Here is a 24,016-nt window from a genome sequence, read left to right on the forward strand (position 1 = left end):
CCGGGAGTCTCCCGCATGTACATAGCGACTCCCTGATGCCCACAAATCAGATAAAATCTCCCGGAATCTAGAACGAGCACCGAAGAGAGCGCACACACACGCGCAGGCGACACAGACTTTTTTCCCCGGTCGCGTATTAAATCCGTTATCTAATATACAATCAAGCGCACTGTGTAGGGAACATAAATCAATAGTTTAATATACCGTCTAGTGCACTAAGTAGGGAACATGAATTCATATCTAAAATAATATCTAGTGCATCATGTAGGGAACCTAAATCCGTTTTTTTTGTGGTCCCGGGGAGGGGGCGTGTCCGTGTGTGTGTGTGTAAAATCTTCTGGGTACCTTCCCGGAAATGAGTTTTTACAACTTGGGATGTCTGGATGACTCGCAGGGCCAAATAGAATTTGCGTTAACGACACTATTTTTTTTAATCGCGTTAAATTGAGATCACGTTAATGCGTTATTATCGCATTAACTTCGACAGCCCTAATATATATATATATATTACTGGTAGTAGTATTTTTACAGCCACATTAATTAGCGAAAACCCTATCTGTACACAAATTTAAAAAGTCTTTGCAAATGATGTTAAAGACTGATTTTACTACATATCGATGAATGTTGCAACTGCCCTGTTATGGGTCTATTCAAGTATTATTTTTTTACACATATAATCATATGTATATATGTTACAGCTGTGTGTGGGTGGGTAGCTGACAGATGTGGATTTTATTTTATTAAAATGTCTTTTCAATACAAACAGTATCTGAGGAAAAGTATGCCTAGCATTGAAACTCTTGTTTGTCTGTAATGAACATCAAAGGTTTGTCTTTATTAATAAAGATTAAAACTGGAAAGTAATATAAAATAGCTCTGCACTATCTTCAGGATTTCCAAGGGTTAGTGGCTGCATGGATGGAGCCCACATTCCCATTAAAGCACCAGCAGAAAATGAAAAGGATTATGTGAACAGCAGACAGAATATCCCTCCACGTACAGGTAGTAACCATTATCTTAAAAAATGAACAAATGTCAAATAAAACAGTGTAACATGTAATACACGTTCTGCAACCTACTGTTCTCCATCAAGATCTTATGTGATGCTACCCACATTACAAATATTGAAGCCAAATGATCAGGCTCTGTACATGATCACTGACAATAAAACAATGCAACAAGTTCATTTCCTTATCCTTATTCTTTAGTGAGAACATTTATTATTTATACACCCTTAGCACTGACACCCATCTTAAATTCAAGCAACTGAACTTCTAGCCTTGTTTTATATGCTCCACCTGAGGATCACACTTTGCAGCTTGTTTCTCCAGATGGACCTTGTATAGATTACGTATTTACACCCAACTTGAAATAAAGAGACAAAAATAGCATGTTATGATTAAACATTTGCTTTTTGTGTTCTAAATATCTCAGATATTTGGTAAGACATTTTTACTGTTCTAAGCTAAACTTTGGAGGTGGATGGTCCCTAATCTGATTCGGAACTGCCCATCACATTCTGTTAGAGGATTTCACAATTATTATCATGGTAGATCAAATGAAATGCCATGCTTTATGTTCAACACATACTGTACCTCTGGGAGAGCAGAGATGGTTTCTTTATCGTCCTTTAACAGTGGTTTTTTTTTTTGTATTAAAGAACATTATTTATACTCATCAGGATCTAGGGACATTTAGGTCACTAACAATTGCAGGAGGCTCAAAACCACCAATCACTGGAGAGATGGCAATAAAAAGTGTTCAGACTGTACCAATGCAGTTCTTAATATTCCACAGTTTATGCACTACAAACTAATGATTTACATGTAATGAACAGCCTTGAACATAAAGAGTTTTTGTATTTCATTTTTATCTGCTGTTATGTGCATCTGATTCCACTTGGATTCCACCTAGATTGCGTAAATGAAAGAAAGAAAACGTGTAAAATCTAAACAAATATTACACTTGACATTTTAAACATTTTGCCACATCTTTCTGCTAAATGTTGAATTATGTTTCAACAAGTTTGTTTTATTTTATTTAAACTCACGCATCAACTCTTTTTTTTTTTTTGCCATTTGCGATGTCTTTTTTTACGGACACGGCTGTATTACTTTCACGTCTAAAACATTTTCATGATCTGCATACACAAACATTAAAATTAACAGTTCTATTGGTGTAAAATATGACAGACTACTTTTTCTTTCATTCACATCCATGGTGAATCCATTTATCGCCACTCCATTGAGAATGCCTGTTTATAGTTAATCGTGAACGCACTTCTGCTGGGTTCAATCTATTCAGAGTTGAGTAACCTAACACTGATCCGCTTTTCTGGAACTGAAAACTCTATGACACGGCGAGATCAACTCGGAGTTCAGGTTTAAGTTTGAAGTTTGTTAAACCCGCTTTCTGGAATACCCCCCAGGTGTTGTCCCTACTGCTTTTAAGAAGGCTCAGGTTGTTCCCCTTCTTTAGAAGCCTATACTAGACACCACCAACATTAACAACTACAGACCTGTCTCACTCATCTCTTTTCTATTCAAAATTCTTGAACACGCTGTCTATAAACAACTATCTGCCTTTCTTACTCAGAATGACCTCCACGATCCGTACCAGTCTGGCTTCAAGGCTGCACACTCCACAGAAACTTTAATAAGCACTCAAGCTGACTTGTACTTACTACTAACTTCCTAAAAAAAAAAAACTTTTAGCAAAAAGTTTTAGCAGATTTGTGTTCTTGAACTGGCTCTGTGTTTACATCAACAATGCCTGGTGTCATGACGCTGTTGTGGTTTGCACACACTGCTCACTGCTCATGGTTATTAAGTGCCGTCCATTCTATCTACCGTGAGAATTTACAGCCGTTATGATCGCCGTTGTTTATATTCCTCTGAGCTCCAATAACAACAGGAGTGAGGCACTAAAGGAACTGTACCAGCACATCAGTGAGCAGCAAACAGCCCACCCAGATGCTTTTCTCATCTTAGCTGGGGACTTTAACCATGCAGACCCAAAGAGTGTGTTTCCCAAAATATACCAACACATAAACTTTCCAACATGAGGTAACAACACACTGGACCATGTTTACACTACCCAGAATGGAGCTTACAAGGCCCTTCCCCTCCCCCACCTCGGCGCCTCTGACCACATCACTGTTACGCTAATGCCAGTCTACAGACCACTGGTTAAAGTTACCAAACCAGTTCACAAACAGATACGAGTGTGGCCAGAAGGGTCTTCAGAAGCACTTCAGGACTGTTTTAACACCACAGACTGAAATGTGTTCAAACATGCTACCTACAACAACACCACTGATCTCCAGGAGTACACAGATACTGTCTGTGCCTATGTCACCAAGTGTGTTAATGATGTAACTGACCTTAAGACCATCACTGTTTTGGAGGGGTGTGCAGAATTCTCACAAGAACTCAAATAAATGCTTTGAAAACACTTTTGGGGGGAATTGATGACAGAGAGGGTGATTTTTATTTTTAAATATTAATGAATGTAGAAAAAAAATTGGGCTCCAGCAGAAAGGGCACTTTTCTCATCCAGGGCAAAAGGGCAGGTGCTTGAGCACCACTAGGGGTCTATCTGTGCACGTGCCTGATCTCTAGCCAGGAGGGCTCATCAGAGTCTCTACTTCCTTGACACAAACACTTCTAATCTGCATTGTCACTTTAATGTCTAGGCTGCTAATAGTGGGACCTTTATTTTTCAAATGGTCATATTTTTAGTACTATATTTTATACTTGTCAGTGTAAATATATTTGCACTTTAGTATGTTTATTCTATTTTTCTATTCTTCATATAATCTAGGTTTATTGTTTAATTAATGTTTAGTGTTGCACCACGGGTCTGAGAGTAACGCAGTTTCAATCCTCTGTATGTCCTGTACATATTGCAGTATTGACAATAAAGCAACTTTGAATTGACTAAGAGCGTCTGCTAAATGCCAAAAATCTAAATGTAAATTAATAGTGATAATACTTTAGTCTACACTCAAATACAATAAATACATTAAGATTTCTGTTCACTTAGAAAATAAGCAGGACTCATGTTATTTGGAAGATTGATATGGATAACAGGAAATTAATAGAAAAAAAACTAAGAGAAAACATTGAACACTAAAGTTTTTTGTATGGCTTTGGTTTAACCAATCAGGACAGGATAATCTGATTTAGTTTTGTTTGTTGTTTTTTTGTTGCTATTGTTGTTTTTTAAACTTTTACATCATTCCTGATCTTAATATGTCCCTGCCCAAACTTGCATATTTCCTACTGCCAGAAGTTTGTGTGTAAAGATAAAAAGGTAAAATCTACACCCACCTTGCTTCCTCTTGTGTTCTTGTTTATCTTCTCTGAGCTTCAGTGCTGTGTTGTACATCTCAGCGGTGTAACAGTGTTGGTTTCTCTCTGAGACCAGGCTGTTAATCTTCTCCATCAGTGTTCTCATCTCTGATTGGTTATCCATACTCCTGCTGCATGTGTGGTACCTGCCTCCACATTTATTTATCAGTTGCTCTAGTACACTGTTTCTCTTTAGATCATCTATGATGGAGTCACAATCCTCCTCTATGTCATACGTAAAGAGAATCATCACAAAGGGAAGAACATTTTCTCCAAACGTCTTTTGCAGCCATTCGAGTCCCAGTTTATCACCATCTGTAAAAAGCCCCAGTTGCAGAACAAAGATAAAGGAATAGATGTTGTTTTCATTAACTAAGCAACCAGTGATGTTCTCCACAGGAACTCGGGAATCATCATCATCTTGATGTAAGTTAAGCATGTTGAACACTGACACAACATGTCCAGATATTTTAGATTCTCTAGGTAAGCAGGCCTGTAGTGGTAGAACATGCTTTGGTCCTAGTAGTATGTTTGTGTCTTCAAAGTGAACAGCAGAGGTGTTTCCAAACAGTACAATAGTGAGACCAGGGGATTCACTGGTTAACGTAACTCTTCTTTCATCTTGGAGTGTGGTACTTTCATCTTGAAGTGTGGTACTTTCATCTTGGAGTGTGGTACTTTCATCTTGGAGTGTGGTACTTTCATCTTGGAGTGTGGTACTTTCAGCCTGTAGTGTGGTATTTTCATCTTGGGGTGTAGAACTTTCATCTTGGAGTGTGGTACTTTCATCTTGGAGTGTGGTACTTTCAGCCTGTAGTGTGGTATTTTCATCTTGGGGTGTGGTACTTTCATCTTGGAGTGTGGTACTTTCATCTTGGAGTGTGGTACTTTCAGCCTGTAGTGTGGTATTTTCATCTTGGGGTGTAGTACTTTCATCTTGGAGTGTGGTACTTTCATCTTGAAGTGTGGTACTTCCAGCCAGGAGTGTGGTACTTCCAGCCAGGAGTGTGGTACTTCCAGCCAGGAGTGTGGTACTTCCAGCCAGAAGTATGGTACTTCCAGCCAGGAGTGTGGTACTTCCAGCCAGGATTGTGGTACTTCCAGCCAGGACTGTGGTACATCCAGCCAGGAGTATGGTACTTCCAACTTTGAGTGTGGTACTTTCAGCCAGGAGTGTGGTACTCTCAACCTGGAGTGTGGTACTTTCATCTTGGACTTTGGTACTTTGATCTTGGGGTGTGGTACGTTCATCCTGGAATGTGGTATTTTTATCTTGGGGTGTGGTGCTTTCATTTTGGAGTGTGGTACTTTCATCTTGGAGTGTGGTACTTTCAGCTTGGAGTGTGGTACTTTCATCTTGGAGTGTGGTACTTTCATCTTGAAGTGTGGTACTTTCATCTTGAAGTGTGGTACTTTCATCTTGGAGTGTGGTACATTCATCTTGGAGTGTGGTACTTTCATCTTGGAATGTGGTACATTCATCTTGGAATGTGGTACTTTCATATTGGAGTGTGGTACTTTCATCTTGGAGTTTGGTACTTTCATCTTGGAGTGTGGTACATTCATCTTGGAATGTGGTACATTCATCTTGGAGTTTGGTACTTTCATCTTGGAGTTTGGTACTTTCAGCTTGGAATGTGGTACTTTCATCTTGGAGTGTGGTACATTCATCTTGGAGTGTGGTACTTTCAGCTTGGAATGTGGTACTTTCAGCTTGGAATGTGGTACTTTCATTTTGGAGTGTGGTGCTTTCATTTTGGAGTGTGGTACTTTCATCTTGGAGTGTGGTACTTTCATCTTGGAGTGTGGTACTTTCATCTTGGAGTGTGGTACTTTCATCTTGGAGTGTGGTACATTCATCTTGGAGTGTGGTACATTCATCTTGGAGTGTGGTGCTTTCATCTTGGAGTGTGGTACATTCATTTTGGAGTGTGGTACTTTCAACTTGGAGTGTGGTACTTTCATCTTGGAGTGTGGAACATTCATCTTGGAGTGTGGTATTTTCATCTTGGAGTGTGGTACTTTCATCTTGGAGTGTGGTATTTTCAGCTTGAAGTGTGGTACTTTCATCTTGGAGTGTGGTACTTTCAACTTGAAGTGTGGTACTTTCATCTTGAAGTGTGGTACTTTCATCTTGGAGTGTGGTACTTTCAGCCTGGAGTGTGGTACTTTCATCTTGGAGTGTGGTATTTTCGTCTTGGAGTGTGGTATTTTCAGCTTGGAGTTTGGTACTTTCATCTTGGAGTGTGGTACTTTCATCTTGGAGTGTGGTACTTTCATCTTGGAGTGTGGTACATTCATCTTGGAGTGTGGTATTTTCGTCTTGGAGTGTGGTATTTTCAGCTTGGAGTAAGGTACATTCATCTTGGAGTGTGGTACTTTCATCTTGGAGTGTGGTACTTTCATCTTGGAGTGTGGTACATTCATCTTGGAGTGTGGTACATTCATCTTGGAGTGTGGTACTTTCATCTTGGAGTGTGGTACTTTCATCTTGGAGTGTGGTATTTTTATCTTGGAGTGTGGTATTTTCAGCTTGGAGTGTGGTATTTTCAGCTTGGAGTGTGGTACTTTCATCTTGGAGTGTGGTACTTTCAGCTTGGGGTGTGGTACATTCATCTTGGAGTGTGGTACTTTCATCTTGGAGTGTGGTACTTTCATCTTGGAGTGTGGTATTTTCATCTTGGAGTGTGGTACTTTCAGCTTGGAGTATGGTACTTTCAGCTTGGAGTGTGGTACTTTCAGCCTGAAGTTTGGTACTTTCAGCTTGGAGTGTGGTACTTTCAGCTTGGAGTATACTTTCATCTTGGAGTGTGGTACTTTCATCTTGGAGTGTGGTACATTCATCTTGGAGTGTGGTACATTCATCTTGGAGTGTGGTACTTTCAGCTTGGAGTGTAGTACTTTCATCTTGGAGTGTGGTACTTTCATCTTGGAGTGTGGTACTTTCATCTTGGAGTGTGGTACATTCATCTTGGAGTGTGGTACATTCATCTTGGAGTGTGGTACTTTCATCTTGGAGTGTAGTACTTTCATCTTGGAGTGTCGTACTTTCATCTTGGAGTGTGGTACTTTCAGCTTGGAGTGTGGTACATTCATCTTGGAGTGTGGTACTTTCATCTTGAAGTGTGGTACTTTCATCTTGAAGTGTGGTACTTTCAGCCTGGAGTGTGGTACTTTCATCTTGGAGTGTGGTACTTTCAGCCTGGAGTGTGGTACTTTCATCTTGGAGTGTGGTACTTTCAGCCTGGAGTGTGGTACTTTCATCTTGGAGTGTGGTACTTTCAGCCTGGAGTGCGGTACTTTCAGCCTGGAGTGTGGTACTTTCAGCTTGGAGTGTGGTACTTTCATCTTGGAGTGTGGTACTTTCATCTTGGAGTGTGGTACTTTCAGCCTGGAGTGTGGTACTTTCATCTTGGAGTGTGGTACTTTCATCTTGGAGTGTAGTACGTTCATCTTGGAGTGTGGTACTTTCATCTTGAAGTGTGGTACTTTCATCTTGAAGTGTGGTACTTTCATCTTGAAGTGTGGTACTTTCAGCCTGGAGTGTGGTACTTTCATCTTGGAGTGTGGTAAATTCATCTTGGAGTGTGGTATATTCATCTTGGAGTGTGGTACTTTCAACTTGGAGTGTGGTACTTTCATCTTGGAGTGTGGTACATTCATCTTGGAGTGTGGTATTTTTATCTTGGAGTGTGGTACTTTCATCTTGGAGTTTGGTATTTTCGTCTTGGAGTGTGGTACTTTCATCTTGGAGTGTGGTATTTTCATCTTGGAGTGTGGTACTTTCATCTTGGAGTGTGGTACTTTCAGCTTGGAGTGTGGTATTTTCATCTTGGAGTGTGGTACATTCATCTTGGAGTGTGGTACTTTCATCTTGGGGTGTGGTACTTTCATCTTGGAGTGTGGTACTTTCATCTTGGAGTGTGGTATTTTCATCTTGGAGTGTGGTACTTTCATCTTGGAGTGTGGTACTTTCATCTTGGAGTGTGGTACTTTCAGCCTGGAGTGTGGTACTTTCATCTTGGAGTGTGGTAAATTCATCTTGGAGTGTGGTATATTCATCTTGGAGTGTGGTACTTTCAACTTGGAGTGTGGTACTTTCATCTTGGAGTGTGGTACATTCATCTTGGAGTGTGGTATTTTTATCTTGGAGTGTGGTACTTTCATCTTGGAGTTTGGTATTTTCGTCTTGGAGTGTGGTACTTTCATCTTGGAGTGTGGTATTTTCATCTTGGAGTGTGGTACTTTCATCTTGGAGTGTGGTACTTTCATCTTGGAGTGTGGTACTTTCATCTTGGAGTGTGGTACTTTCATCTTGGAGTGTGGTACTTTCAGCTTGGAGTGTGGTACTTTCATCTTGGAGTGTGGTATTTTCATCTTGGAGTGTGGTACTTTCATCTTGGAGTGTGGTACTTTCAGCTTGGAGTATGGTACTTTCAGCTTGGAGTGTGGTATTTTCAGCCTGGAATTTGGTACTTTCATCTTGGAGTGTGGTACTTTTAGCCTGGAGTGTAGTACTTTCATCTTGGAGTGTGGTACTTTCATCTTGGAGTGTGGTACTTTCATCTTGGAGTGTGGTACTTTCATCTTGGAGTTTGGTACTTTTCGCCTGGAGTGTGGTACTTTCATTTTGGAGTGTGGTACTTTCATCTTGGAGTGTGGTACTTCCAGCCTGGAGTGTGGTACTTTCATCTTGGAGTGTGGTACTTTCATCTTGGAGTGTGGTACTTTCATCTTGGAGTGTGGTACTTTCATCTTGGAGTGTGGTACATTCATCTTGGAGTGTAGTACTTTCATCTTGGAGTGTGGTACATTCATCTTGGAGTATAGTACTTTCAGCTTGGAATGTGGTACTTTCATCTTGGAGTGTGGTACATTCATCTTGAAGTGTGGTACATTCATCTTGGAGTGTGGTACTTTCAGCTTGGAGTGTGGTACTTTCAGCTTGGAGTGTGGTACTTTCAGCTTGGAGTGTGGTACATTCATCTTGGAGTGTAGTACTTTCATCTTGGAGTGTGGTACTTTCATCTTGGAGTGTGGTACTTTCAGCTTGGAGTGTGGTACTTTCAGCTTGGAGTGTGGTACTTTCAGCTTGGAGTGTGGTACTTTCAGCTTGGAGTGTGGTACATTCATCTTGGAGTGTAGTACTTTCATCTTGGAGTGTGGTACTTTCATCTTGGAGTGTGGTACATTCATCTTGGAGTGTGGTACTTTCATCTTGGAGTGTGGTACTTTCAGCTTGGAGTGTGGTACTTTCAGCTTGGAGTGTGGTACTTTCAGCTTGGAGTATGGTACTTTCAGCTTGGATTGTGGTACATTCATCTTGGAGTGTGGTACTTTCATCTTGGAGTGTGGTACATTCATCTTGGAGTGTGGTACTTTCATCTTGGAGTGTGGTACTTTCAGCTTGGAGTGTGGTACTTTCAGCTTGGAGTATGGTACTTTCAGCTTGGATTGTGGTACATTCATCTTGGAGTGTGGTACTTTCAGCTTGGAGTGTGGTACATTCATCTTGGAGTGTGGTACTTTCATCTTGGAGTGTGGTACATTCATCTTGGAGTGTGGTACTTTCATCTTGGAATGTGGTACATTCATCTTGGAGTGTGGTACTTTCAACTTGGAGTGTGGTATTTTCACCTTGGAGTGTGGTACTTTCATCTTGGAGTGTGGTACATTCATCTTGGAGTGTGGTACTTTCACTTTGGAGTAAGGTACTTTCAGCTTGGAGTGTGGTATTTTCAGCTTGGAGTGTGGTACATTCATCTTGGAGTGTGGTACTTTCATCTTGGAGTGTGGTACTTTCATCTTGGAGTGTGGTACTTTCATCTTGGAGTGTGGTACATTCATCTTGGAGTGTGGTACTTTCACTTTGGAGTAAGGTACTTTCAGCTTGGAGTGTGGTATTTTCAGCTTGGAGTGTGGTATTTTCACCTTGGAGTGTGGTACTTTCAGCTTGGAGTGGGGTATTTTCATCTTGGAGTGTGGTACTTTCAGCTTGGAGTGTGGTATTTTCACCTTGGAGTGTGGTACTTTCATCTTGGAGTGTGGTATTTTCATCTTGGAGTGTGGTACTTTCATCTTGGAGTGTGGTACTTTCATCTTGGAGTGTGGTACTTTCATCTTGGAGTTTGGTACTTTCATCTTGGAGTGTGGTATTTTCATCTTGGAGTGTGGTACTTTCAACTTGGAGTGTGGTACTTTCATCTTGGAGTGTGGTACATTCATCTTGGAGTGTGGTATTTTTATCTTGGAGTGTGGTACTTTCATCTTGGAGTTTGGTATTTTCGTCTTGGAGTGTGGTACTTTCATCTTGGAGTGTGGTATTTTCATCTTGGAGTGTGGTACTTTCAGCTTGGAGTGTGGTACTTTCATCTTGGAGTGTGGTACTTTCATCTTGAAGTGTGGTACTTTCATCTTGAAGTGTGGTACTTTCATCTTGGAGTGTGGTACATTCATCTTGGAGTGTGGTACTTTCATCTTGGAATGTGGTACATTCATCTTGGAATGTGGTACTTTCATATTGGAGTGTGGTACTTTCATCTTGGAGTTTGGTACTTTCATCTTGGAGTGTGGTACATTCATCTTGGAATGTGGTACATTCATCTTGGAGTTTGGTACTTTCATCTTGGAGTTTGGTACTTTCAGCTTGGAATGTGGTACTTTCATCTTGGAGTGTGGTACATTCATCTTGGAGTGTGGTGCTTTCATCTTGGAGTGTGGTACTTTCATCTTGGAGTGTGGTACATTCATTTTGGAGTGTGGTACTTTCAACTTGGAGTGTGGTACTTTCATCTTGGAGTGTGGAACATTCATCTTGGAGTGTGGTATTTTCATCTTGGAGTGTGGTACTTTCATCTTGGAGTGTGGTATTTTCAGCTTGAAGTGTGGTACTTTCATCTTGGAGTGTGGTACTTTCAACTTGAAGTGTGGTACTTTCATCTTGAAGTGTGGTACTTTCATCTTGGAGTGTGGTACTTTCAGCCTGGAGTGTGGTACTTTCATCTTGGAGTGTGGTATTTTCGTCTTGGAGTGTGGTATTTTCAGCTTGGAGTTTGGTACTTTCATCTTGGAGTGTGGTACTTTCATCTTGGAGTGTGGTACTTTCATCTTGGAGTGTGGTACATTCATCTTGGAGTGTGGTATTTTCGTCTTGGAGTGTGGTATTTTCAGCTTGGAGTAAGGTACATTCATCTTGGAGTGTGGTACTTTCATCTTGGAGTGTGGTACTTTCATCTTGGAGTGTGGTACATTCATCTTGGAGTGTGGTACATTCATCTTGGAGTGTGGTACTTTCATCTTGGAGTGTGGTACTTTCATCTTGGAGTGTGGTATTTTTATCTTGGAGTGTGGTATTTTCAGCTTGGAGTGTGGTATTTTCAGCTTGGAGTGTGGTACTTTCATCTTGGAGTGTGGTACTTTCAGCTTGGGGTGTGGTACATTCATCTTGGAGTGTGGTACTTTCATCTTGGAGTGTGGTACTTTCATCTTGGAGTGTGGTATTTTCATCTTGGAGTGTGGTACTTTCAGCTTGGAGTATGGTACTTTCAGCTTGGAGTGTGGTACTTTCAGCCTGAAGTTTGGTACTTTCAGCTTGGAGTGTGGTACTTTCAGCTTGGAGTATACTTTCATCTTGGAGTGTGGTACTTTCATCTTGGAGTGTGGTACATTCATCTTGGAGTGTGGTACATTCATCTTGGAGTGTGGTACTTTCAGCTTGGAGTGTAGTACTTTCATCTTGGAGTGTGGTACTTTCATCTTGGAGTGTGGTACTTTCATCTTGGAGTGTGGTACATTCATCTTGGAGTGTGGTACATTCATCTTGGAGTGTGGTACTTTCATCTTGGAGTGTAGTACTTTCATCTTGGAGTGTCGTACTTTCATCTTGGAGTGTGGTACTTTCAGCTTGGAGTGTGGTACATTCATCTTGGAGTGTGGTACTTTCATCTTGAAGTGTGGTACTTTCATCTTGAAGTGTGGTACTTTCAGCCTGGAGTGTGGTACTTTCATCTTGGAGTGTGGTACTTTCAGCCTGGAGTGTGGTACTTTCATCTTGGAGTGTGGTACTTTCAGCCTGGAGTGTGGTACTTTCATCTTGGAGTGTGGTACTTTCAGCCTGGAGTGCGGTACTTTCAGCCTGGAGTGTGGTACTTTCAGCTTGGAGTGTGGTACTTTCATCTTGGAGTGTGGTACTTTCATCTTGGAGTGTGGTACTTTCAGCCTGGAGTGTGGTACTTTCATCTTGGAGTGTGGTACTTTCATCTTGGAGTGTAGTACGTTCATCTTGGAGTGTGGTACTTTCATCTTGAAGTGTGGTACTTTCATCTTGAAGTGTGGTACTTTCATCTTGAAGTGTGGTACTTTCAGCCTGGAGTGTGGTACTTTCATCTTGGAGTGTGGTAAATTCATCTTGGAGTGTGGTATATTCATCTTGGAGTGTGGTACTTTCAACTTGGAGTGTGGTACTTTCATCTTGGAGTGTGGTACATTCATCTTGGAGTGTGGTATTTTTATCTTGGAGTGTGGTACTTTCATCTTGGAGTTTGGTATTTTCGTCTTGGAGTGTGGTACTTTCATCTTGGAGTGTGGTATTTTCATCTTGGAGTGTGGTACTTTCATCTTGGAGTGTGGTACTTTCAGCTTGGAGTGTGGTATTTTCATCTTGGAGTGTGGTACATTCATCTTGGAGTGTGGTACTTTCATCTTGGGGTGTGGTACTTTCATCTTGGAGTGTGGTACTTTCATCTTGGAGTGTGGTATTTTCATCTTGGAGTGTGGTACTTTCATCTTGGAGTGTGGTACTTTCATCTTGGAGTGTGGTACTTTCAGCCTGGAGTGTGGTACTTTCATCTTGGAGTGTGGTAAATTCATCTTGGAGTGTGGTATATTCATCTTGGAGTGTGGTACTTTCAACTTGGAGTGTGGTACTTTCATCTTGGAGTGTGGTACATTCATCTTGGAGTGTGGTATTTTTATCTTGGAGTGTGGTACTTTCATCTTGGAGTTTGGTATTTTCGTCTTGGAGTGTGGTACTTTCATCTTGGAGTGTGGTATTTTCATCTTGGAGTGTGGTACTTTCATCTTGGAGTGTGGTACTTTCATCTTGGAGTGTGGTACTTTCATCTTGGAGTGTGGTACTTTCATCTTGGAGTGTGGTACTTTCAGCTTGGAGTGTGGTACTTTCATCTTGGAGTGTGGTATTTTCATCTTGGAGTGTGGTACTTTCATCTTGGAGTGTGGTACTTTCAGCTTGGAGTATGGTACTTTCAGCTTGGAGTGTGGTATTTTCAGCCTGGAATTTGGTACTTTCATCTTGGAGTGTGGTACTTTTAGCCTGGAGTGTAGTACTTTCATCTTGGAGTGTGGTACTTTCATCTTGGAGTGTGGTACTTTCATCTTGGAGTGTGGTACTTTCATCTTGGAGTTTGGTACTTTTCGCCTGGAGTGTGGTACTTTCATTTTGGAGTGTGGTACTTTCATCTTGGAGTGTGGTACTTCCAGCCTGGAGTGTGGTACTTTCATCTTGGAGTGTGGTACTTTCATCTTGGAGTGTGGTACTTTCATCTTGGAGTGTGGTACTTTCATCTTGGAGTGTGGTACATTCATCTTGGAGTGTAGTACTTTCATCTTGGAGTGTGGTACATTCATCTTGGAGTATAGTACTTTCAGCTTGGAATGTGGTACTTTCATCTTGGAGTGTGGTACATTCATCTTGAAGTGTGGTACATTCATCTTGGAGTGTGGTACTTTCAGCTTGGAGTGTGGTACTTTCAGCTTGGAGTGTGGTACTTTCAGCTTGGAGTGTGGTACATTCATCTTGGAGTGTAGTACTTTCATCTTGGAGTGTGGTACTTTCATCTTGGAGTGTGGTACTTTCAGCTTGGAGTGTGGTACTTTCAGCTTGGAGTGTGGTACTTTCAGCTTGGAGTGTGGTACTTTCAGCTTGGAGTGTGGTACATTCATCTTGGAGTGTAGTACTTTCATCTTGGAGTGTGGTACTTTCATCTTGGAGTGTGGTACATTCATCTTGGAGTGTGGTACTTTCATCTTGGAGTGTGGTACTTTCAGCTTGGAGTGTGGTACTTTCAGCTTGGAGTGTGGTACTTTCAGCTTGGAGTATGGTACTTTCAGCTTGGATTGTGGTACATTCATCTTGGAGTGTGGTACTTTCATCTTGGAGTGTGGTACATTCATCTTGGAGTGTGGTACTTTCATCTTGGAGTGTGGTACTTTCAGCTTGGAGTGTGGTACTTTCAGCTTGGAGTATGGTACTTTCAGCTTGGATTGTGGTACATTCATCTTGGAGTGTGGTACTTTCAGCTTGGAGTGTGGTACATTCATCTTGGAGTGTGGTACTTTCATCTTGGAGTGTGGTACATTCATCTTGGAGTGTGGTACTTTCATCTTGGAATGTGGTACATTCATCTTGGAGTGTGGTACTTTCAACTTGGAGTGTGGTATTTTCACCTTGGAGTGTGGTACTTTCATCTTGGAGTGTGGTACATTCATCTTGGAGTGTGGTACTTTCACTTTGGAGTAAGGTACTTTCAGCTTGGAGTGTGGTATTTTCAGCTTGGAGTGTGGTACATTCATCTTGGAGTGTGGTACTTTCATCTTGGAGTGTGGTACTTTCATCTTGGAGTGTGGTACTTTCATCTTGGAGTGTGGTACATTCATCTTGGAGTGTGGTACTTTCACTTTGGAGTAAGGTACTTTCAGCTTGGAGTGTGGTATTTTCAGCTTGGAGTGTGGTATTTTCACCTTGGAGTGTGGTACTTTCAGCTTGGAGTGGGGTATTTTCATCTTGGAGTGTGGTACTTTCAGCTTGGAGTGTGGTATTTTCACCTTGGAGTGTGGTACTTTCATCTTGGAGTGTGGTATTTTCATCTTGGAGTGTGGTACTTTCATCTTGGAGTGTGGTACTTTCATCTTGGAGTGTGGTACTTTCATCTTGGAGTTTGGTACTTTCATCTTGGAGTGTGGTATTTTCATCTTGGAGTGTGGTACTTTCAACTTGGAGTGTGGTACTTTCATCTTGGAGTGTGGTACATTCATCTTGGAGTGTGGTATTTTTATCTTGGAGTGTGGTACTTTCATCTTGGAGTTTGGTATTTTCGTCTTGGAGTGTGGTACTTTCATCTTGGAGTGTGGTATTTTCATCTTGGAGTGTGGTACTTTCATCTTGGAGTGTGGTACTTTCAGCTTGGAGTGTGGTACATTCATCTTGGAGTGTGGTACTTTCATCTTGGAGTTTGGTACTTTTAGCCTGGAGTGTGGTACTTTCATTTTGGAGTGTGGTACTTTCATCTTGGAGTGTGGTACTTCCAGCCTGGAGTGTGGTACTTTCATCTTGGAGTGTGGTACTTTCATCTTGGAGTGTGGTACTTTCATCTTGGAGTGTGGTACTTTCATCTTGGAGTGTGGTACTTCCAGCCTGGAGTGTGGTACTTTCATCTTGGAGTGTGGTACTTTCATCTTGGAGTGTGGTACTTTCATCTTGGAGTGTGGTACTTTCATCTTGGAGTGTGGTAAATTCATTTTGGAGTGTAGTACTTTCATCTTGGAGTGTGGTACATTCATCTTGGAGTGTGGTACTTTCAGCTTGGAGTGTGGTACTTTCAGCTTGGAGTATGGTACTTTCAGCTTGGAGTGTGGTACATTCATCTTGGAGTGTAGTACTTTCATCTTGGAGTGTGGTACTTTCATCTTGGAGTGTGGTACATTCATCTTGGAGTGTGGTACTTTCATCTTGGAGTGTGGTACTTTCAGCTTGGAGTGTGGTACTTTCAGCTTGGAGTATGGTACTTTCAGCTTGGATTGTGGTACATTCATCTTGGTGTGTGGTACTTTCAGCTTGGAGTGTGGTACATTCATCTTGGAGTGTGGTACTTTCATCTTGGAGAGTGGTAAATTCATCTTGGAGTGTGGTACATTCATCTTGGAGTGTGGTACTTTCATCTTGGAATGTGGTACATTCATCTTGGAGTGTGGTACTTTCAACTTGGAGTGTGGTACATTCATCTTGGAGTGTGGTACTTTCACTTTGGAGTGTGGTATTTTCACCTTGGAGTGTGGTACTTTCAGCTTGGAGTGTGGTATTTTCACCTTGGAGTGTGGTACTTTCATCTTGGAGTGTGGTACTTTCATCTTGGAGTGTGTTACATTCATCTTGGAGTGTGGTACTTTCACTTTGGAGTAAGGTACTTTCAGCTTGGAGTGTGGTATTTTCAGCTTGGAGTGTGGTATTTTCACCTTGGAGTGTGGTACTTTCAGCTTGGAGTGTGGTATTTTCATCTTGGAGTGTGGTACTTTCAGCTTGGAGTGTGGTATTTTCACCTTGGAGTGTGGTACTTTCATCTTGGAGTGTGGTATTTTCATCTTGGAGTGTGGTACTTTCATCTTGGAGTGTGGTACTTTCATCTTGGAGTGTGGTACTTTCATCTTGGAGTGTGGTACTTTCATCTTGGAGTGTGGTATTTTCATCTTGGAGTGTGGTACTTTCATCTTGGAGTGTGGTATTTTCATCTTGGTGTGTGGTATTTTCATCTTGGAGTGTGGTATTTTCATCTTGGAGTGTGGTACTTTCAGCTTGGAGTATGGTACTTTCCGCTTGGAGTGTGGTACTTTCACCTTGGAGTGTGGTACATTCATCTTGGAGTGTGGTACTTTCATCTTGGAGTGTGGTACTTTCAGCCTGGAGTGTGGTACTTTCCGCTTGGAGTGTGCTACTTTCATCTTGGAGTGTGGTACTTTCAGCCTGGAATTTGGTACTTTCATCTTGGAGTGTGGTACTTTCAGCTTGGAGTATGGTACTTTCCGCTTGGAGTGTGCTACTTTCATCTTGGAGTGTGGTACTTTCATCCTGGAATTTGGTACTTTCATCTTGGAGTGTGGTATTTTCATCTTGGAGTGTGGTACTTTCATCTTGGAGTGTGGTACTTTCATCTTGGAGTGTGGTATTTTCGTCTTGGAGTGTGGTATTTTCAGCTTGGAGTTTGGTACTTTCTTCTTGGAGTGTGGTACTTTCACCTTGGAGTGTGGTACATTCATCTTGGAGTGTGGTACTTTCACCTTGGAGTGTGGTACATTCATCTTGGAGTGTGGTACATTCATCTTGGAGTGTGGTACTTTCATCTTGGAGTGTGGTACTTTCATCTTGGATTGTGGTACTTTCATCTTGGAGTGTGGTACTTTCAGCTTGGAGTATGGTACTTTCCGCTTGGAGTGTGCTACTTTCATCTTGGAGTGTGGTACTTTCAGCCTGGAATTTGGTACTTTCATCTTGGAGTGTGGTACTTTTAGCCTGGAGTGTAGTACTTTCATCTTGGAGTGTGGTACTTTCATCTTGGAGTGTGGTACTTTCATCTTGGAATTTGGTACTTTTAGCCTGGAGTGTGGTACTTTCATCTTGGAGTGTGGTACTTTCATCTTGGAGTTTGGTACTTTTAGCCTGGAGTGTGGTACCTTCATCTTGGAGTGTGGTACTTTCATCTTGGAGTGTGGTACTTCCAGCCTGGAGTGTGGTACTTTCATCTTGGAGTGTGGTACTTTCATCTTGGAGTGTGGTACTTTCATCTTGGAGTGTGGTACTTTCATCTTGGAGTGTGGTACTTTTAGCCTGGAGTGTTGTACTTCCATCTTGGAGTGTGGTACTTTCATCTTGGAGTGTGGTACTTGTAGCCTGGAGTGTGGTACTTTCATCTTGGAGTTTGGTACTTGTAGCCTGGAGTGTGGTACTTTCATCTTGGAGTGTGGTACTTGTAGCCTGGATTGTGGTACTTTCATCTTGGAGTGTGGTACTTTCAGCTTGGAGTGTGGTACTTGTAGCTTGGAGTGTGGTACTTTCATCTTGGAGTGTGGTACTTTCAGCTTGGAGTGTGGTACTTTCATCTTGGAGTGTGGTACTTTTATCTTGGAGTGTGGTACTTTCAGCTTTGAGTTTGGTACTTTTATCTTGGAGTGTGGTACTTTTATCTTGGAGTGTGGTACTTTCAGCTTTGAGTTTGGTACTTTTATCTTGGAGTGTGGTACTTTTATCTTGGAGTTTGGTACTTTCATCTTGGAGTGTGGTACTTTCATCTTGGAGTGTGGTACTTTCAGCTTGGAGTGTGGTACTTTCATCTTGGAGTGTGGTACTTTTATCTTGGAGTGTGGTACTTTCAGCTTTGAGTTTGGTACTTTTATCTTGGAGTGTGGTACTTTTATCTTGGAGTTTGGTACTTTCATCTTGGAGTGTGGTACTTTCATCTTGGAGTGTGGTACTTTCATCTTGGAGTGTGGTATTTTCAGCCTGGAATTTGGTACTTTCATCTTGGAGTGTGGTACTTTTAGCCTGGAGTGTGGTACTTTCATCTTGGAGTGTGGTACTTTCATCTTGGAGTGTGGTACTTTCATCTTGGAGTTTGGTACTTTTAGCCTGGAGTGTGGTACTTTCATCTTGGAGTGTGGTACTTTTAGCCTGGAGTGTGGTACTTTCATCTTGGAGTGTGGTACTTTCATCTTGGAGTGTGGTACTTCCAGCCTGGAGTGTGGTACTTGTAGCTTGGAGTGTGGTACTTTCATCTTGGAGTGTGGTACTTTCATCTTGGAGTGTGGTACTTTTAGCCTGGAGTGTGGTACTTTCATCCTGGAGTTTGGTACTTTCATCTTGGAGTGTGGTACTTGTAGCCTGGAGTGTGGTACTTTCATCTTGGAGTGTGGTACTTTCATCTTGGAGTGTGGTACTTGTAGCCTGGAGTGTGGTACTTTCATCTTGGAGTGTGGTACTTTCATCTTGGAGTGTGGTACTTTCATCTTGGAGTGTGGTACTTGTAGCTTGGAGTGTGGTACTTTCATCTTGGAGTTTGGTATTTTGATCTTGGAGTGTGGTACTTTCAGCTTGGACTTTGGTACTTTCAGCTTGGAGTTTGGTACTTTCATCTTGGAGTGTGGTACTTTCATCTTGGAGTGTGGTACTTTCATCCTGGAGTGTGGTACTTTCATATTGGTATGTGGTACTTCCAGCCAGGAGTGTGGTACTTTCATCTTGGAGTGTGGTACTTTCATCTTGGAGTGTGGTACATTCATCTTGGAGTGTGGTACATTCATCTTGGAGTGTGGTACTTTCATCCTGGAGTGTGGTACTTTCATCCTGGAGTGTGGTACTTTCATCCTGGAGTGTGGTACTTTCATCTTGGAGTGTGGTACTTTCATCTTGGAGTGTGGTACATTCATCTTGGAGTGTGGTACTTTCATCTTGGAGTGTGGTACTTTCATCCTGGAGTGTGGTACTTTCATCTTGGAGTGTGGTACTTCCAGACTGGGGTAAGGTTATTTTACATTGGAGTGTGGTACTTTCATCTTGGAGTGTGGTACTTTCATCTTGGTGTGTGGTACTTCCAGGCTGGGGTAAGGTTATTTTACATTGGAGTGTGGTACTTTCATCTTGGAGTGTGGTACTTTCATCTTGGAGTGTGGTACTTCCAGGCTGGGGTAAGGTTATTTTACATTGGAGTGTAGTACTTTCATCTTGGAGTGTTGTACTTTCATCTTGGAGTGTGGTACTTTCATCTTGGAGTGTGGTACTTTCATCTTGGAGTGTGGTACTTCCAGGCTGGGGTAAGGTTATTTTACATTGGAGTGTAGTACTTTCATCTTGGAGTGTGGTACTTTCATCTTGGAGTGTGGTACTTTCATCTTGGAGTGTGGTACTTTCATCTTGGAGTGTGGTACTTTCATCTTGGAGTGTGGTACTTTCATCTTGGTGTGTGGTACTTCCAGACTGGGGTAAGGTTATTTTATATTGGAGTGTGGTACTTCCAGGCTGGGGTAAGGTTATTTTATATTGGAGTGTGGTACTTCCAGGCTGGGGTAAGGTTATTTTATATTGGAGTGTGGTACTTCCAGGCTGGGGTAAGGTTATTTTATGTTGGTGTGTGGTACTTCCAGGCTGGGGTAAGGTTATTTTATATTGGAGTGTGGTACTTCCAGGCTGGGGTAAGGTTATTTTATATTGGAGTGTGGTACTTCCAGGCTGGGGTAAGGTTATTTTATATTGGAGTGTGGTACTTCCAGGCTGGGGTAAGGTTATTTTATGTTGGTGTGTGGTACTTCCAGGCTGGGGTAAGGTTATTTTATATTGGAGTGTGGTACTTCCAGGCTGGGGTAAGGTTATTTTATATTGGAGTGTGGTACTTCCAGGCTGGGGTAAGGTTATTTTATATTGGAGTGTGGTACTTCCAGGCTGGGGTAAGGTTATTTTATATTGGAGTGTGGTACTTCCAGGCTGGGGTGTGGTTATTTTACATTGGTGTGTGGTACTGTGAACTTGGGCTGTGGTACTTTCAGATGTAAGATGATCATTCTCCTTAAACACAGACCATGTGATCATTATTGTTGTGTCTGTGTCACTGCTGCATATTAATGCAGATTTTATTTAATGATCTTATATTAATATGTAAAAATAATTATACCCTTACTGCACTGTGATTCTACGTACCTCAGCTTTTTCTGGTGTTATTTGGATTTCCATACTGCTGGTTGTTAGAAAGCTTTCATGTCTACTGGGAGCTTGATTAAAGAAAAGACACAGTTGTTATTCTCTTCCACCATTTAAATCTAAAATATTTAATGATATTAACTTACAGTGGGGGAAATAAGTATTTGATCCCCTGCTGATTTTGTAAGTTTACCCCTTACAAAGACTTGAACAGTCTATAATTTTTATGGAAGGTTTATTTTAACAGACAGAATATCAACAAAAAATCCAGAAAAAAAAACGTTAAATAAAAGTTATAAATTAATTTGTATTTAATTAAGGGAAATAAGTATTTGATCCCCTACCAACCAGCAAGAATTCTGACCCCCACAGACCAGTTATGTGCCCATGAGGCACAAAAATTAGTCCTGTCCCTGTATAAAAGACTCCTGTCACAGAATCATTTTCTTCCATTCAAATCTCTCGACCACCATGGGCAAGACCAAAGAGCTATCAAAGGACGTCAGGGACAAGATTGTAGACCTGCACAAGGATGGAATGGGCTACAAGACTATCAGCAAGAAGCTTGGTGAGAAAGAGACCACTGTTGAAAATGGAAGAAATACAAGATCACAGTCAATCGCCCTCACTCTGGAGCTCCATGCAAGATCTCACCACGTGAGGTAAGAATGATTCTGAGAAAGGTGAGGTCAGCCTAATGGTTTTCTTGGTGACTGTGCTCCCAGCTCCCTTGAGATCATTGACAAGCTCCTCCCATGTAATTCTGTCATGGTATGGGGGGTGTTAGATCCTGGTACTGACACACCCTCATACCATGACAGACCCTGGTACTGACACCCCCCCCCATACCATGACAGACCCTGGTACTAACACCCCCCATACCATGACACACCCTGGTACTGACACACCCCCATACCATGACAGACCCTGGTACTGACACACCCTCATACCATGACAGACCCTGGTACTGACACACCCCCATACCATGACAGACCCTGGTACTGACACACCCTCATACCATGACAGACCCTGGTACTGACACACCCCCATACCATGACAGACCCTGGTACTGACACACCCCCATACCATGACAGACCCTGGTACTGACACACCCCTATACCATGACAGACCCTGGTACTGACACACCCTCATACCATGACAGACCCTGGTACTGACACACCCTCATACCATGACAGACCCTGGTACTGACACATCCCCATACCATGACAGACCCTGGTACTGACACACCCCCCATACCATGACAGACCCTGGTACTGACACACCCCTATACCATGACAGACCCTGGTACTGACACGCCCCCATACCATGACAGACCCTGGTACTGACACACCCCTATACCATGACAGACCCTGGTACTGACACACCCCCCATACCATGACAGACCCTGGTACTGACACACCCCTATACCATGACAGACCCTGGTACTGACACGCCCCCATACCATGACAGACCCTGGTACTGACACACCCCTATACCATGACAGACCCTGGTACTGACACACCCCCCATACCATGACAGACCCTGGTACTGACACACCCCCATACCATGACACACCCTGGTACTGACACACCCCATACCATGACAGACCCTGGTACTGACACACCCTCATACCATGACAGACCCTGGTACTGACACACCCCTATACCATGACAGACCCTGGTACTGACACACCCCCCATACCATGACAGACCCTGGTACTGACACACCCTCATACCATGACAGACCCTGGTACTGACACACCCCATACCATGACAGACCCTGGTACTGACACACCCTCATACCATGACAGACCCTGGTACTGAGACACCTCATACCATGACAGAACCTGGTACTGACACACCCTCATACCATGACAGACCCTGGTACTGAGACACCCCTATACCATGACAGACCCTGGTACTGAGACACCCCTATACCATGACAGACCCTGGTACTGACACCCCCCCCATACCATGACAGACCCTGGTACTGACACACCCTCATACCATGACAGACCCTGGTACTGACACACCCTCATACCATGACAGACCCTGGTACTGACACACCCCTATACCATGACAGACCCTTGTACTGACACACCCCATACCATGACAGACCCTGGTACTTACACACCCCTATACCATGACAGACCCTGTTACTGTCATGGTATGGGGCAGTGTTGCCAACTCCTAGGTAAGGAAAGTAGCTATTGGCTGTCCTAAAAGTCGCTAGAAGTCGCTAAATGATGTAATTGTCTAATTTGCATAACCAATCAGCGGACCGTGACGTCACAAGTGGGCGTGTCACAGTGTAGAGGCTGTGAAACCACTATTGCGCTGTTCTTTCATATTTTAAGTTCATCTGATTACATTTTGATATTTTCAAAGTGATGAACTGTGTGATATGAGGCGGTAAAAGTGCCCTACACAGTACGGACAATGCTCAACATGAATGAAAACATGATGTTAAAACCCTAATAAACAAACAAACTGAGCAAATCAGCTATTTGTGCTGAGAGTCGCGATAGTTATTCGATGCTTTTGCATGAATCTGTAACAACAGCACAAATGCTTGCATTTGCATAATCTACATGCTCCGCATTACTCCACATCACTATTCTTTACTTTCTTTAAGAAACGCCCACCGTTGATGACACGCACTTGGCTCCCAAACACTGGTGGAAACGCGGGTTTTGAGACTGACCGCCTGTGAGTGCTTTGGGACGGGGGAGGAGCTCACGGCAGCACCCGCTGCTCGTTGAGGACAGTAACTGCAGAACGATGTGTGCTTTCATGTCTGAGTCTCCAAAAGTCCCGAAAGTCTCCAATAACACCAGAAAAAGTCGCTAGATTTGTCGCTAGTCGCTTTTTTGAAAAAAAGTCGCTAGAGGGGTCTGAAAACTCGCTAAATATAGCGACAAAGTCGCTAAGTTGGCAACACTGGTATGGGGGTGTGTCAGAACCAGAGTGTGTCATGGTATGGGTGTTAAGAGACGTTTGGAATTGGAACCACGATGCGAACACAACCACAGAGACAGGAGCAGGGTTTAAGTAGTTTATTTAAGAATAATAGTCCAGGAAGAGAACCAGGGAGCGAGGGTGAAGGCGAGGGTACTAGTGGCTAGGCTTGGGGTAGGAGGCTGACAGGGACCGTAGGTGGCAGGTGGATGAGAGATCCAGGGACCAGGCGG

At 42.6% G+C, this 24,016-nt stretch overlaps 1 protein-coding gene across 1 annotated transcript in view; it reads right to left on the reverse strand.

The window, feature by feature from the left end:
* The window catches only part of LOC134302131 (interferon-induced very large GTPase 1-like), a 32,059-nt gene extending 14,828 nt beyond the window's left edge, over positions 1–17,231 (reverse strand). Inside the window, exons 1-2 of the mRNA XM_062987182.1 lie at positions 17,058–17,231; positions 4,332–8,613 (exon numbers count right to left, since the gene is read on the reverse strand). Coding sequence (XP_062843252.1) covers positions 4,332–8,613; positions 17,058–17,231 — 4,456 coding nt within the window. The remainder of the gene's footprint in view (positions 1–4,331; positions 8,614–17,057) is intronic.
* Between the last annotated feature and the right edge of the window lie 6,785 nt (positions 17,232–24,016).

This window comes from Trichomycterus rosablanca, chromosome 2 (genome assembly GCF_030014385.1).
Source record: "Trichomycterus rosablanca isolate fTriRos1 chromosome 2, fTriRos1.hap1, whole genome shotgun sequence".
NCBI lineage: Eukaryota > Metazoa > Chordata > Actinopteri > Siluriformes > Trichomycteridae > Trichomycterus > Trichomycterus rosablanca.